This window comes from Taudactylus pleione, unplaced genomic scaffold (genome assembly GCF_031769625.1).
Source record: "Taudactylus pleione unplaced genomic scaffold, aTauple2 ptg000015l, whole genome shotgun sequence".
NCBI lineage: Eukaryota > Metazoa > Chordata > Amphibia > Anura > Myobatrachidae > Taudactylus > Taudactylus pleione.
Window position 1 is genome coordinate 38,116,591 of NW_028284417.1, and position 17,124 is coordinate 38,133,714.

Here is a 17,124-nt window from a genome sequence, read left to right on the forward strand (position 1 = left end):
TGCCCAGCATTCTTCGAGACGCTAGGTAGCCCCCAGGCTCTCCCTACACAAGAGAACAGATGCGCACGGCATCTGTTCTCCTCCTGCACACCCGCTGCTCTACTATGCATAGCAGAGCGGCAGTTTGTGCTCCCCCAACTTCCCCCCCCCCACCGCGGGACACTGCGGCCCGCGGGCGAGACAGTCCCAGAAAAACGGGACTGTCCCGCTCCAAAAAGCAATGAAATTACGTTCATTAAGGCTGATGCCTTAATGGATGTGTTCCTTGTGCAATACAGATATGGTATGCCATCACACCCTGTGGTTAACGGCAGATTCAGAACTCTCACAGAATGAGATTGCTGTCACTCACAAAATGGTGGAGCTGCTAATTCACAGAATTGTGTGCTCATTGGAAAACACACATGCAGTCTATGCAACTGAGGTCAAAGCAGAGAATAGAGCTGTGCAGATGGGATAAAAGTGGTATGGATGGGGGGAGGAGACACAGCAGCGTGGATAGGTGAGACACAAAGGAATGTAGAGGAGGGAAGGTTAAGCAGCACAGAGGGGGGGCTTGCCAAAGTAATGTAGATGGGTAGAAAACAGTGGTGCGGATGGGGGGAAACAGAGTGGCACGGTTTGGGGGGACAGCGGTGTGGATGGGGGAAGAGAGTGGCATGGACATGGGAGGACAGGCAAAGACAGATTGGTGTGGATACAGGAATACAGACTAGCACAAATAGGAGAACACACAACAGTAGGGATTGGGGAAGACAGATTAGTGTGGATGGGTAGAAAGACAGAGTAGTGCGGGTGGGGGGAGTAGAGAGAGTTGCACAGTTGGGGGGCACAGAGTGGTGCACATGCAGATGAGAGAAAGACAGCAACATGGCTGTGGAAAAGGCATGGATGCAGGGCGGTGCGGCTGGGAAAAAACATTGGTGCAGATGAGGGAACACAGACTATCACAGTTGGGAGACCACACAGCAGTAGGGATTGGGGAATATATAGCAGCATGGAGGCATATAGGAGAAGAAAGTGTACATGCATAGACAGTGAATGATATTTTTAAAAATAAGGGAGCTGAACGTGTATTCTAAATTAGATAAATGTATGCAGTGAGAAGGATGTTGGAAGCCAGTGAGAGTGTTTTGGTGATCAAATGGGAAGATTTTGGGCACTGAGTGGGAGCCACATAACTACTTTGACCTCAGTTGCATAGACTGCATGTGTGTATTCCAATGAGCACACAATTCTGTGAATTAGCAGCTCCATCATTTTGTGAGTGACAGCAATCTCATTCTGTGAGAGTGCTGAATCTGCCGTTAACCACAGGGTGTGATTGCATACCATATCTGCTTTTTGGAGTTTGAGTGGCAGAAAATCAATAGGTTTTGTGAATTTTCAGATCATGTCTAAGCAGCCTCAATGGGACATATGAAACCGTAAGGTTTTTTGTCTATGGAATATATACACATATACATACAGTACACATAATCATCTTTTGCAGATCATATATGTTACAGAGTAACAAAAAATAAAGACACAAAAAGTGCAGTGTGGAATTATGTGTTGATTTTTAGATACAATGCTGATAGATTCCAGGATATTCACAGATAAACAATGAAAAATAAAGCTGGTGCATGATATTGGGTCAGAAATAAATATACTGCTGCATAGTGTTCCCCGGAATTAAGTCTCTGGAGTGACCCTAACAAGATAAAGCATAAGGAAGAGGTGGAGGTTTATGCAGCAGCCTGGTGTCAGTGTCACAGTCAATTTAGCAATTCACCTGCTTTAAAACAAAGAGGTCAGCAAGTGTGCATAGCAACACACACCTAATAACAATTGCAGCAAATTATAGCCACAATTTGTAGGCATTGGCAACTCAATAACTGCAGAAGACGCTCTTATTTACAGTGCTGTTGTCCTCACTCTATGCCACACAACAATGTAGAGATCACAAGTTTTATGGGCTCAATATTTAAAAAAGCCAACAAGGCTAGAGGGTTTTTTTTTTCTTCACTGCAGCAATGCCATGCCTTATTTGCTTTCCCTTTTTTCCCTATATTTCAAGATGACAACATAGAAAATAGCACCCATTAATCTCAAGAGGAAAAACAGATAGTTTCAATGCATTTAGTACAGACTTCATAAATCTTAAACTAGTGGTGTGTACAGAGCACCTAAGGAAGATAGCTTACCTCCTTAATCTGCATTTTTAAACCGCATGGAAGCGACCAAGCAGATTCTAATTAAGCAGATCACTGCTTCCTTATCCTAGAAAATTAGGTTTTCATAGAGAAAAAAAATTCTATACTTGTGCTAAGACGTGACCTGAAGTTGAAATCGTGTAATCTCCAAAAGCTGAACTTAAAGAAAATAAATGATTAGGATACATTAAAGTAGCAATTACAGCTGAAACATTTTTCAGCTTTTGGCATTTATTACCTTTGCATCCGCAGTTCCTTGGGATCAAAGCCTATTAGTCCTTCTCCAGAAATCTCTACATCCTCGCCTACTCGTTTTTCTCGTTTGGCATTCCGTTTTTCTTCTCGACGAAACTGTTTCATTAACTGCTTTTCCTGCTCAGACTGGACAGTGACTTGACAGCCATAGTTAGGTTTCATAATTTCCTCAGCATTTCTTTTAAGATGATCTAAAACATACCATAAACACAGCTTAAACTGGGCTGCTTAATCTTATGAACACATATCTATTTAATTTATAATATAATGCAGATAAACAATATAATCAATAATATTTACCAAGTTTGCACATCAATACATTTAGGGGTGACAAAAGGAGCTAAGCAGTGACGATTTTAGTGAAGCAGTTACAGAAAAAAATCTTGCACCAAGTTGTTGTATAGGACCTATCCAGGGTGATTCAGAGGTAGACCAGTTGCAGTAGCGGCTGCGTCTTTTGGAGCAGCCGATACTGTGTTTTTATGATCATACCGTGGCCAATGGGCATCCTATTGAGAATCTCACTAGTGTGGACTGATTCCACCGAACAGCGTACCATCGGCAGGTCCACTGGACATTGCACCTACGTATGGAAAGCATAGAATGTCTGAATGACCATGGCTGCCGATGTCAGTGCAACTTCATCTCTAGACGCAGTCGCTGACACCGGCACGCCCACAACTGGTAGCCAACCCGTCCCCCCAATTACCACCCAGAAAGGCCCAGCGGAATTGCATCAATCTAAATGCAATTTCGATCTATGCCTCTGTTCGGTAGTCGCCAAAGCGCATGTGCAGTGCAGCCAAGACACATGTGCATAGGGAAATCATCAGACACTTGTGCCCAATGGCTTCCCTGTCTTCATCTCTGAATCACCCCCTGTAGTGCTGTAACAAAAGCTCTTGCAAATCTTATAGAACCAACTTTGTATTAAAGTACTGGTATTTGAAAAACTGCTTTCAATCCCCTAACTGCCACACTTGCTTTTATCGAAACACATATCAGTTACAATGTGTTTCAAAGTTAATTTATTTCAGAATGTTTCATTTTATAATATGTTCAAAACAAATTTCGATGGTGTGTATCCAGTATAAAGAACACTACTTGTTAATAATATTTTGCATTTGCCTACCACAGTGTTAGAACTAAATATGTTATTTGGTATAAAGACAATAATAAAGCAACTACTCAAACACGAACAGAAAACCCAAAAAGGAAAGATCAGTCAAAATGAATGACCTTTGATTAGAGGACGTGCAGTGAGAATGGCAGAGCAGCTACAACATTCAACATCAGGGGGTGTGTATTGAAGGAGAGATGAAAGAACCACACAGATTCACACAGCTCTTGTTTACTAGGAAAATTACCAGGAGCGAAACAATAAATGGAGTTACAATGCAGTTCATGGACAAGCACAAGTCAAGGAGTAGAGTCAAAGGTGCAAGAATGTAAAACACAACAGCAGAAAGGAGTCATTCTTTAGGCACTGTACATGCCAGAACCACACACTCTTTCATTGCCATCAATTATATTGTGGTTTTACTGCTAATAGATACAGACTGAATCTGGCAAGGGATAGAAAAAATATTTAGAAACAATGAAATCAACAACCTTCAATGGAGATGTGAAGGATACATGACAGGAACTAGAGAGACTAGGCACAAACTAAAGTAAGAGAAATTGAAAGGCTGATAAAAGGTGCATTGGAAGGAATGAAAGGATGTACAATTAAATTACTGCAAAGGAGGTGCTGTGTCTCTTCGTGAAGGGTAAAACTAAAACGACAGCTTTATTAAGACAAAGGATAAGTGACGGCAATAGGGGGAAAGGCAATCTAATGGGGAATCAAGAGGACATGATACACTGTAGTATTGATAGCTCCAGATTGATAGTTAACACTGGCTGGTAGAACAAAATGCTTTAATTTTTTAACTCCAAATGCAAACCAGCCTTCACCAAATGCAAAACAAGAAGCAATGCACACACATACAAGGCACATCTGACTAAGCATCATGCCACAGCAAATAAAGAAACATTGAAAGAGATATCGAATAAACAATCTTTATAGCATGTATGCATGCATGCATATTTGTTGAAATTTAAATTTTCAGTGCAGAATATTCAATCATTCAGGTTTATTAAAAAACACCAGTTACAGATGTGTCCTCATACATCCAGCCTCAATAAACCATGCCGCCAAGTCCGGTCCAACTCTGTTTGCACCGAGCCTCTTTTCCAACTGAAATTGCGCCTTAGTCGCAATGTGATGCACCAGGAGGCTGCACTGATAAATATGATATGCTACCCTTGTATATCTGTGTGTGACAGAATCTATAAACAAAGTACAAATGGACCTTGGCGTGAAATGAAGCTGTGGCCGCTGCGTCGTAGCACTTTGCATACAGATACAGACTCAGCCGCACACAGATATACAAGTGTTGCATATCTAATGAATCAGTGCAGTCATGATGCGATTAAGACGCATTTTTGGGCGAAAAAGATGCAAAAAAAAGATACTCAGCGCAGGAGTTGCATGAGACTAGGCATGCCGAGAGGGGCTGTTTGGCGTGACTGCAGCAATAATGTATGAGGACGCTTTTTTTTTTTATTCTTTATTTAAAGTGTTCATGGAAGTAGAAAGGCTGAACATATGAATGGAAATATGAAGATAGGAAGCACCAACAATGAACCACATTTTCAAATATAAAGAATACATTTGGAAGCAAAACCTGTAAATAGAACAGAGGACACATCTTTAAGTGCTGTGTTTAAGTTCTGTTTTGTGTGAGTCGGACATTATGTCCTTCCACCATTTAGCACTATATGATGTGTGTACTCAGTGACAGAACAACGAAATGTAGCAATATATCATGCATGCCGTACCCGCTGCATGAAACGTTGTACAACGCGCAATATATTGCTACAGAAGCATTGTGTCGTTCATTGCATCATCCCATCTGCTGGGCAGAAAAGCAGATGGGATGATGCAATGAACTACCATCGCTAATGATGTTCGAGTACATAATGCTAGATCCATACAATAAATTGTTCTGATCCACAACTAAACAATATATTGTGCAACCGATAGCTTCAGAGAGGGAGACCTGTGTTTAATGAGTGCTAGGTTTATTTTTATGTTTTGTTTATTTTTGTTCTGTTCAATAAAACTAGCTACAGTCACTTGTACAATAGCACTGGACTAGTGTACTATTAATTGACTGCTGTAGAGAAAATTTGACCATTTATCCCAGGAGATGCCGCCCTGATATAATGCTACACAAGGTAGAGAATATGAACACTGCACTTATATTTCAGTAATAAAAATCTATATGAAAAATTTTAAGTGAAAGACATTTTTTTTGTCTTTTTCTTTGAAAAAGACTTTTATATTGTGAACTTCATGGTGGTGAATTCATCAGATGCTTAGTGAAGCCAGATTATACTTACGACCTGCACTAATGGAAAATATGGAAGACATAGTTAAGGCCTTGCTAAAAGCTACATCGGTTTAGCAAGCACCCACCAGGATGCACCAATTAGCCATTGAGGAGGCCTGGAGGCAACAGCAATTGGATGCTGAGGAGAACCAGAGGCAACAGTAATTTGTCTATCGATGAACTCCAGAGGCAACACCAAATGGTTGCTGAGGAAAACCGTAAACAACAGCACATAAGAACGTGAAGGCTTAATAAAGGTAGTGCAACATCTAGCAGCACTGTCCGGAAATGCTTCCACTGATGTCACAACTAGCACCAGCTCCATACGTTATAGTTATTTTCTGCAAATGGTGACAAAAAGTGATGGTGCTCAAGGTTATTTTACCATTTTCCAAAAACACAGTTCAGAGAGAAAGTTGACCTCTAAGCTGATAAGTGGGCAGGCCTTAAGGCTTTTTGAGTTAAGCCTTACTGATTCCAAGGAGTGTCATGATATCAGTTTGAGCACAACTAGTTCATCTTTTGGGATACCAAGTGGATAAGCCTCCCTGCTCTCAAATGCATGGCCTCATCCATCTCACCAAGTGGCTACAGCCAGAGACTCTAAAATAACCACAGATCGTATTGTGAAAATGGTGGAGAGGTATGTAGCGTGCAAGAAACTGTTGAGAGTACCCTAACGGCCCCTAGTTTCACTACGGTGATCTCCAGTGACTTCTGCTAAGACTGTTGCAGGGAAAAAGGGTGCTGGAAGCTGGAATCTACTTAAATACCCAGAGACTGTAGGCTTGGCATCTGGAGACTGGTCAGCTGTGCCCACATTTCTCTGATACTGGCTATGCAAACAGCAGAGTATCTTCTTTGCTCAGCTAGCCTGCACTGCAGGCCGACAGGCCAAGTCAAATATACAAATGTGTATAATCACTGTAGAGGGGTAAACAGAGAGAGGCGCTATTAGATTCTGGTAGCCTGGTTACTCTTGTAAAAGCAGAGTTGGTGAATCTTTTCAAACATCAGGCGAAAACTATTGAATTAACCTGTATACATAGGGATACCTGGCTCATAAATAACTGAGGGACATCTATAAGTAAAGAAAATTGCTGAAATAATTTTACAGTGGTTTTTCTGGCTAGAGGTCCATAAAGATGTATCTGAATACTGTGCATCCTGTCCTTAATGTAAGTACCTTGCTCCCAGGCCACATTATAGAAGTCCGCTTGTCCTATTACCCATTGAGGTCCCGTTTCAGAGAATAGCTATGGATTTTGTTGGACATCTTCCCAGATTCATCAATATAAAAATGTGTCCTCACTCGTCTTCGCTGCAATCGCGCCAAACAGCCCCTCTTGGCGTGCCTGGTCCCGTAAGACTCTGCTAGCTGAGGGGGGCTTTTTTGCGTGTTTTTTGACGAAAATGCATCTATGTCACAATGTGATGCGACTAGGACGCACTAGGAGAATGTACTGATTAATTTGCTAGGTTACACTTGTAGATCTGTGTGCAATTTAGTCTCTTAACTAACGTATGAAGTGCTAGGATGCAACGGCTGCAGCTTTTTCCCACACTAATAGTTCTGTTTACAGTCTCAGTTGCACACAGATGCAGTCTTGTGGTGTGTCCTAGTTGCTTCGAAATTGCGACTCATATGCATTTTTTTTTGGCACGGGACTTGGCGGCTCAATCACGTCAGACATGAGTCTAGATGAGAGAGGACACATCTACATTTTGGTAGTAATGGATTAAGCTACCAGATACCCGGATGCGATAACACTAGAGAACTAGTACATGTCATCAGCTGTATGGGAATACCTAAGAATATCCTATCTGATCAGGGTACCCCATTTATGTCAAGAATCATGAAGGAAATATGCCACCTGTTTAAGGTTACTCATCTAAGGACCTCTGTGTAACACCCTTTAGACTGATGGCTTAGTTGAGAAATGTAACAAAAGTCTACAGTATATGCTAAAGAAGGTGGTAGATAAAGATGGGAAAGATTGGCACTATTACCATATTAATTGCTGGCCATTAAATAAGTTCCACAATCGTCCACAAAGTTTTCACCATTTGATTTGCTGTATGGGAGACACAAAAGGGGTTTGCTGGATACTGCAAAAGAGATATGGGAGGGGCAACCCAGTCCTTATAAAGCTGGCCACACATCTAAAGATCTTTCCAACCAGCCAACTAGTTGATTGGTTGGAATGAAAATCTGGTAAGGAATACACTCAGCAATTTGCTCCCAAACGCTGGAAAATGGACCACATTCTGTTGTTGGAACAAATAGTTTAGATCAAACATTTAACAAACTTGTCTGACGACCATTTTCATCTGTTTTCTGGCATTTAGGAGAAAATTGCTGATCATCACTTACTCCCATTCTTTACCAGATTTTCATTCCAACCAATCAACAAGTTGGCTGGTTGGATGTAAGTTGGTCTAGTGTGTGGCCAGCTTAAGACTGTTATTGAGCATGTTTCTCAGATGCAGAAATAAATAGCTGCAGTTGTGCAGATGGTGAGGGAACACTGAACAGGCCCAACAGGTACAACCGTAATGCCCAATTACGTATGTTTGCTCCTTGGAACAGAGTGCACATTTTTTTCCCACAGTAGAAAGTGGCAAGGACCGTTTGAAATCATAGACAATTAGGTGAGGTTAATTATAAGGTGTACCAGCCCAGGAAAAGAAGGCCAGAACAGATCTACCTTGTAAATCTGATAAAAACCTAGAAGTATAGAGTAGCTCTGTCAGCTACCCCGGCCCCTCCGGTAACCTCTGTACCTTTGGTTCCCAAAGTAACAATAGCCAAAACCCTCTAAATTATTTAACAGCATGAGGCTAAAGAATTTATCTTAAGAATTAGAGATTTCTTATCTGAAATACCTGGTAATACAACAATTATTAAAAATTACAATTACTAAACCAGGGATTAAGGTTAACATAAAGCCCTAAAGAATACCCGAAACCCAACGGGAGGTGGTGTCTAAAGAAATGTAAAAAATGTTTGAGCTAGATGTAAGTCAGGAGTTACATAATGAGTTGTCAAGTTCAATTGTACTCATTCCGAAACCCGATGGGAGCTTTCGCTTTGGCCTTTATTTCTGTAAATTGAACAGTGTGTCTTAGTTTGATGCCTACCTAATGCCTCACGTAGATGAACTGGGTTGGGTATGAGATCCCGGCGGTCGGGATGCTGCTGGTCACAATACTAATAGCGGCATCCCAACAGTCAGTATCCCGACACCCATAAGAAAACCAGGTAGGTCTAACCCTAACCCCTAAACTAACCCTCCATCCCCAGTGCCTAAACCTAACCTCCCCCTTTCCCTAAACCTAACCCTCCCCCCTAGTGCCTAACCCTCCTCCTAATGCCTAACCTAACCCCACTACCTAACCCTAACCTCCTAACCGACCGCCGATGCCGGCGGTTGGGATTCTGGTGCTACTTGGGGATGGAAGAGGTGAAGTATCTTCGGTTACACTATAGGCAGAGTTCTGATAAAGCCCCAACTTAATAAAATTGAGGCAAAACAAATTTGGCCATGACCCCTAGAAGCAGAGAACTTTCCTAGGAATCTCGGGGTATTACAGAAGGATTATGCCTAATTTTGCCAAAATTGCTGTTTCTTTGACTGACTTTACCAAGGGAAAACAGTCAGTTATGATTACATGGAATCCTTTCCCTTCCTTTTTTTTAAGCGCGCACCCTTTCACACCACACTGCTAATCCACACTTGCCAGGACAGCTTGTTAGCCGCAACTTGTTACTTATTGGGACATAATCACCAATTCTTATTCATTATTATTCTGGACCAACACTTTGGACATTGAACTTTCCATTATATCCAGGCAATTATCAAAGCTGCATTCTGGAACATCATTTGCTCTATCAATTAATATTATTTTATTCACTGTATATTGATTATTACTTTGTGTACCTGCACCTATTTTCCATATAAGGATATGCATGATCAGTAAGCAGTTGTAGCATGCCTTACCTTGTAAAGGGCACATATTGTTATCAGTTTTCCATCCAGGGTATTTTGCCACAATTTTTTGCCTCTGTTGCAAAAGCACTTCTATGACGGTTAATCCATCAGGACCAAGTAGTTCAAATAACTATAATAAATTAAATACAATAAATGTTGTAAAGCAAACACAGAGATAACACAATAAAAAAACTAACAACATTCATGCTACTTTCACAAATAGGATCATAATTTTAATATAACTAAAAACTGTGTAGAGATGTTGATACAGTAGATCAAGTACGTGATCACATGTAATAAACAATATAATTTAAAGTAAATATATATACAGCAAGGAAAAAATCAAGCAAGGTGTTTGATGAATTCAGATGATTACAGCCAAACTGCATGAAAATAATGTATTGTGTTTTGTATATTTAGGAAAGATAATGCACAATTAATATTTTGTAAGAATAGTTAAAGAAAACAAATTTAGATTAGATTATTGGAAGAGTCATCAAAAAGCAGGAAGATTAAAAAAAAAAATGTGGTATTCTAGCTTAATAAACCTATTGTATATGGGTGATTTTCAAATAGGATATGTGATCTGTAACTGCTTACAATTTCCATCAAGTAAATAAAACACAACTTCAGCTTAGCTCAGATCTCAGTACTGAAGTTAAGCTAAATGTTTGCTGCAATATGTCATAGATCATTGCTTTTCTCTCTCAGATCATACTAAAGAAAATACAATTTTTTTCAGGAAACATATAATGGTTTGATAGGTTTAAATCAGTAACTTTACAGGAAAAAAAGTCATAATTGTTAAATGCTTAATATGTTATTTGCATTGAAGAACATTTAAATGTTTTTCTTTGTGTTAACACAAAATGGAATACAAATCTACACATCATTTAACCATCTCCATCCAATACTTCTCTTGATCACGGTTTAGTTTTCCGAGCAGCTGACAAGTTACATGAAGGAAATCTTCAAAATTATAGAGTGGTGGAAAGTATGTATTTAAGTTTCTTCTAGAATAGCCGTAGAATAGGAGGAGCAGACCAAAATAATTTAACAGTGCAAAAAAAAAAAAATCTAAATAAGCTAGAAAGAGTGTCTGTCGGTCCTTTATGCACGGCCAGAGGTTTGGACCTAGCGCCACCAAATTTGGCATGGTGGTGTAGTTTGACCAGGATTAGGTTATTGCCTAGGTTTGAACTTCAATCAGGGCAACACACTGTCACACAATCCTTAAAAATGGGAACACTCTTAAATTACACACGTTTCAGGGCTGGCTGTAGTGGAAATTGGCAGTCTGCCAAAACCAGGTGTGAAAGCTAAAAAAGTATCCTTTTAACCCAGTCTGAGCAAGAGTCAAACTTTATGACTCATACAAGCTCATATTAAATCCAGAGATAGTTCTTTTTAAAGTGACCATAAAAATTAGTCAGCCCTCTGTGTTTGTATGCATAACTAGAACTTTGAGGGCACATAGCAAGATTTTAAAGTGACCCCCCTGAGGTAAAAAAAACACAGATTTGCCATCACACAGAGCCCATTCATTTTATGCCACATAGTAGTACTTTTTATACACATTATGTATTGCAGTTGTAGTGCCCCTTATACATTATGCTACACAGTAATCCACCTTACACATTATATCACACAGTAATGCTCTTTAGAGATTATGCCAGAGTAGTAGTGCCGCATATAACACATTCCACACAACAGTAGTGCCCCTTACACATTATGCCACACAGTAATGCCCCTTATAACATTATGCCACACAGTAATGCCCCTTACACTTTATGCCCCTCCAGCAACTTACCTCCCAGGGTCCCTCCAGCAGCCCCTTTGCGCCATCAGCAGCCAGCAGGTATGGATTGGTGCTGGGCAACCAGCTAATTACAGCTGGCGCACCGGCAGGCAGCGACAGACATGGACAGACTGCACTGGCACATTATGAATCTCGCACTGGTCACAAGGCAAACGGAGCTTGCGAAACGGCAGACAATCAGAAGCCGCTGTTGCTGATTGTCTGCCTGTCCACCAGCTCTGATTACCTCGCAATAAGTGATTCTGCCTCTCCATGCCTGCCTGCCGGTTTGCCAGCTGTAATCAGCTGCGGGCCGGCACCAAATCAACATCGCTAACACCCGGGCCCCCCACGATGGCCCTGACTGCACCGGTCAATAGTGTGTGCATGACTGGGTGGAGAGGGAGTGGCATGCCACAGAGGCAGCTCGAGCACCATAGCAGCCGCACCCCTTGCACCCACGGTAGTTACACCAATGTTTGCATGCATGTAAGCAAAGAGTGCTGTCCTTTTTTAGGATCAATGGAATGGTGTTGTAGGCATGGACAATGTAAACAAATAAAGGCTGCAGGTGTACTTCAGGGTCCAGTCTTCAACCCAGCCAACGCCGTGTATCCCAGCTAGTATACACACACACACACACACACACACACACACACACAGACTGCATGTATTAAATATGTCTGAAAAACAGTAGTCTGCTATTATATTTGTTAGAGATTATGGGCGGTATTCAATTGTTTTCGCGGTCCTGATCTCCCGTCTAAAGTGACGGGAGATTGCGGGCCGCTATTTAATTGTTCCTGCTTTTTGCCCTGATCTCGCCCAAAGTGGTCGGGTTTAGCCGCGTAAATTGGTTTCCCCCGACCAAAGTGCTGGGTGCATACGCGAAAAGTGCCGTTTGGGTGCCCAAACAGGTCACTTATCGCCCATTTCAACTTGCACCCCCCTGGGGCTGCGAGCTGAAATGGAGCGCTGGCAACTGATCGCGCCCGACGGGAGCAACAATTGAATAGCTCCGCCGGGCGCGAAGGGGGCTGGAAACAATTGAATTCCGCCCTTAATGTCTAGTTCCTCTTAATACATTCTCATTTAGCCCTGTTATCCTCTCAGAGCATTTTCACATACAGTAGAGAGAAATTTGATTCTCCAGCATCGACTCGCGACGTCGGCATTACCATAAATGGCCGATATGTGCACAGCCCTAATAGTGTCTTCATGTCTTTACATAGTTTGATTTTGGCCTCTTTCCTCCTGGTAAATTAAAAATTTCAGCTATCCTGTTTATGAAGGTCCTTTGGAAGAGTGCTTTTAAAGTGGCAGGGCCAATCTGCAAGGCACTGTCTCCAAAATACTTCACTCACAATTCTACAAGCTCCGACCCTTAACCTATCAATAATCCAAAAGGTGTGGAGTTTCCACATTCCTTTGTCTGAGAAAAAGCTTACAGTCATCATTCATTGGGGAGTGGTCATAAAACCCTCTACGTAGCTAATCTACACCACAGACTAGAAATGCTAGCCTATGCAGGATAAGGGCCAGATCTATATGTGAAAGATTATGGTAAAGATGTGTTCTCCTACACTATTGCCGCAGTCATGCCAAACAGCCCTTCATGGTGCGCCAGGTCTTGTGCTGAGCAACTTTTTTTTACACCTTTTTCACTCGTATGTGCGCATTAGTCACAACGCAATGCAACAAAACCGCTTTACGAGGCTGCACTGATTAATTTGATATGTGACAATTGTACATCTGTGTGCGACTAAGGCCCGTATTCAATTGCCGGCAAAAAGTCGGAGACCGCGAAAAAGTATCGTGGATGACGTCATTTCGCCAGGTGGAAAATTATCGCCGTATTCAATTGCAAAGACTTTTCGCATACGCGGAAAGTCAATGCAATGTAATAGGCGAAAAAGTTTTACCTATGAATACCCAGTGGAAAAAAGTGCAGAATTGCGATTTTGGTGTGCAAAGGTGTGGAAACCACTCTGCACCCTTTGGGAAACCCCCCAAAGGATAACTGCGTCAAAAAAAAAAAAAAAAAGACGAGGAACACCGCAAAAAAAGCACTTTGAAAATGGGGGTGAAAAAGTACAAAGTGGGAGTACAAATGCCAAAAACTATCGAAATAGACTTTTGGGGGTCTGCAAGTATGGCGGAGGTGTTTTTTTAATTGCAGGTGTTTGCTGAAGGTGCGTTTTCTGCGCTTTTTAACACTTCACTTTAGCGATTTTTAACTATGCTTACACCCATTTTCAAGTACCCCCAATTTGACAGGAATACTTATCTTCTCCCCAAAAAACTGCTTAATGTTATTCTTCACCACTTGTGCAAAGACGCTATTTTGGAGCAATTCACAGCACTTAAGTACCCCAAATAGCTTCAGTCGGACTAATCAGGTATATCTACATTGATCCCCAATGTTAGTGCATCTTTTGGAGGGTGTCAGGCTGATTGTCCCAATTCTGCCAACACTATCATGGCGAATAGCGGGAGCGTGAGCAAATAATTTCCGCGGCTAAAACATGCGAAGTTGGCAAAAAGTGCGGCATGCCAAAAAGTATCGCAGGTGCGAAACTAATTGAAAACGGCCCTAAGTCTGAATCTGCATACGAAGTGCTACAATTCAACAGCAACGCCTTTTTCGATGTACAGGTCCCGACTCAGATATAGGGGGGTATTCAATTAGGCTGCAAAAGTCGGCGATGACATCATTTTCGCCTATTTCAATTATCCCCGTATTCAATTTCAAAGACTTTTCACAGGTTCGAAAAGTCTTTGAAAAAAAATGGGGATAACTTTTCACCATGTTTTACATGGCGAAAAAAAGTGCAGTATTGGGGTTTAAGGGTGCAGGCTTTAAAAAAAATAGCCTGCACCCCTGGGAATATCCCCTAAAAACGAACTGTATCAAAAAAAGTTTTAAAAAAAATAGGGACACCCCAAAATAATTATTTTAATTTTGAGGTAGAAAAAAAAAGGGGGAAAAGTGTTTAAAAATAGCAAAATCGGTTCAGGGGTATTCTGTCTATTAACGGCAGGTGCATTTTTGCATTTTGTTTAGGAACTTAGAAATATGCTAGTACCATTTTCATGTACCCCAAATTTGATGGGAACACTTTTAAAAACGAAAAAAAAAACCTAAGTGCTCTTTTGCATCACTTCTTCCATGTCGGGAAAAAACACCTGCCACGGCTATTTAAAAGTGCAGAACACATTCTGCAGGGCTAAAAGCGGGGACCCACAGTGATCCCCTATGTCTGGACATCAATTAGGGGGGTCCCAGGATGAATTCCCTAAAATTCCCCTATTTTTCCCGATACTTACCTTTCCGCAGACTCCTGTTTTCGCCAGCTCCAAATTGAATACGAGGATCAAGCGGGCATGTGCCCGATACTTTATCCCCAGAAAAGCTCTGATGTGGAGCGACAAGTCCAGCATGGACTTTTCGCTCCCTAACTGAATACGGGCCATACTGTACAAATGTTACATATTGAATTAATCAGTGCAGTCTTGTGTAGCAGTTTTGTTGCTTTGCGACTAAGACACATATTCAAGCAAAAAAAAAAAAAAAAGATGCTACACCACTCAGCCCAGCTCACTCGAGTCAGGCATCTCGTGCCACATGGCATACTAAGGCTAAGTGTAGGAGGACAACATCTATAGGTTGTGGAACTGCAATAATACTGTTGTAACTTAGGGTGTTGTCGACTAGTCCCATTTTGTCAATTCATTTGACAAAGATTGATAGTCTATTATTGGCAGATATTGCAGAATCCCATCAGCTATGAACGGTCTGGTCAGGCATGTTATCAAAGTCTCCCAAACACAAACAGGCATGTCTTGGGATTGAACCATGAAAGAGGCGCACTTTTTCACTATTGTAGGAGGTAGGCAGAAATATAAACATCACGAACTGTGGGAGAAACACAGTATCTAAGTATTGGCCATTATAGCAATTTTGGACCTGTTCTATGATAAAGTAAAACTGATTTTTAACCAGACTGCACTTGAATTAGGGGAATATGTGGCATGATAAGCCTACCCTAACCTACCCATGATCCTTTTTTCTACCAGTATATATCAACAATGGGTGTTTCCTGCAGAGACCAATTAAAGGAAAACTTGTTAAAATGGGTAATGAGCAATCCACATAACAAAGCGCTCTCACACACATCGCTACAAAATTATTACTGTTCTGTGGGAGCCCAAACTGGAGGTCTTCAGCCCAGCCAGCCCACTGCATGTTGCAAAGTGGACAAGAAGTGGTAATTTTTCATCAGCTACTACCTGGAACTTGGTCACAGAGCAGCCTGATGACTAGTGTGAACTGGGAGCGGCTGTTTGGATCATCCAGAGCTAAGTCTGGAAATATGGATATTGTATGATGCTCAGACTTTATAGGAACATCTTGCTTTATCAGCTTAAGTAAGTCATCCCAATCTATTAAATGCAGAGGTTTGTAAACAAAAAAAACCCAGGTTTACAGGAAAGTTCCTGGATTACAGTCCTTTCAGGCCAGCCACCATAATGTCGTTTCTCCATTGCCTGCCTACTAGGTCTGGCATACAAGTGGTAATTTGTGCAGCTAAAACGGAAAGCTCTGCTTTCAAGGGGAGGTAAAATCTCCCAAGTGTGAACATTAAGAGGGACATCAATGAAACCTTCTAAAGAAAACAAGCGAAGGAGTTGCCCAAAACAACCAATCAGATTCTAGCTATCATTTTATACAATGTACAAGATAAATGATAGCAAGAAACTGATTGGTTGCTACAGTATGGACAGCAACTTAACTAGATCTCTTTTAAAAGTATGACAAATCTCCCCCCCTCTCATCTTTTAGATCTAAAGTTGATCTAAGTTGTGTGACCCGGACTTCCTGTTGTCACCATGCTGTGCTGAGTGCTCTGTTCCCTGCTCCGAGTTCAGCCTGGGAGCGGAGGCGGGGTTGCAGGGCTACAAACCCTGCCTTGCTGCTGCTGTTACTCATGTGCAGTGGGCGAGGCTTGGCGTTCCACTGACGTTGTCGCTGCTCCCGGGGAGTGGGCGGAGCTGGGATGGTGGAGCGGCCGATGTCCGTGGTTAGCGATTGGGTGAGGAGACGCCGGTGGCTATTGGTTGAGCAGATGCGGCCGATAGCAATTGGCTGCTGCGGCGCTGCACATAGCGGGTCCTGCAAGACCTGGTTAGTACTTGTAGCACGTAAAAATGCGCTATAGCGTGTATTTTGAGAAACATGCTGCCACCCCCCACTGTGGGGGTATGTGTGGAGGTGCGGAGGGTAGATTCAGGGGTATGATGCCAGCCAGGAAACTTGTCCACTCTTCTGGCCGCCCGGGAGCACCACCCCATTTTTAAAGCTCCATAGCGGGTCCAATGTTAATCTCACTAATACCCCATTTCCACCAAAATCCCGGGTAGGAATCCTGGTAGGACCCGGCTTTAGA

General features: G+C 41.9%; 1 protein-coding gene across 2 annotated transcripts in view; it reads right to left on the bottom strand.

Annotated features, from left to right (window-relative positions):
- Window positions 1-17,124, bottom strand: part of ASCC3 (activating signal cointegrator 1 complex subunit 3) — an 884,679-nt gene that overhangs the window by 722,969 nt on the left and 144,586 nt on the right. For both annotated transcript variants that reach the window (XM_088472337.1, XM_088472346.1), the window contains exons 5-6: window positions 9,889-10,009; window positions 2,434-2,641 (exon numbers count right to left, since the gene is read on the bottom strand). In XM_088472337.1, the coding sequence (XP_088328463.1) occupies window positions 2,434-2,641; window positions 9,889-10,009 (329 nt within the window). The remainder of the gene's footprint in view (window positions 1-2,433; window positions 2,642-9,888; window positions 10,010-17,124) is intronic.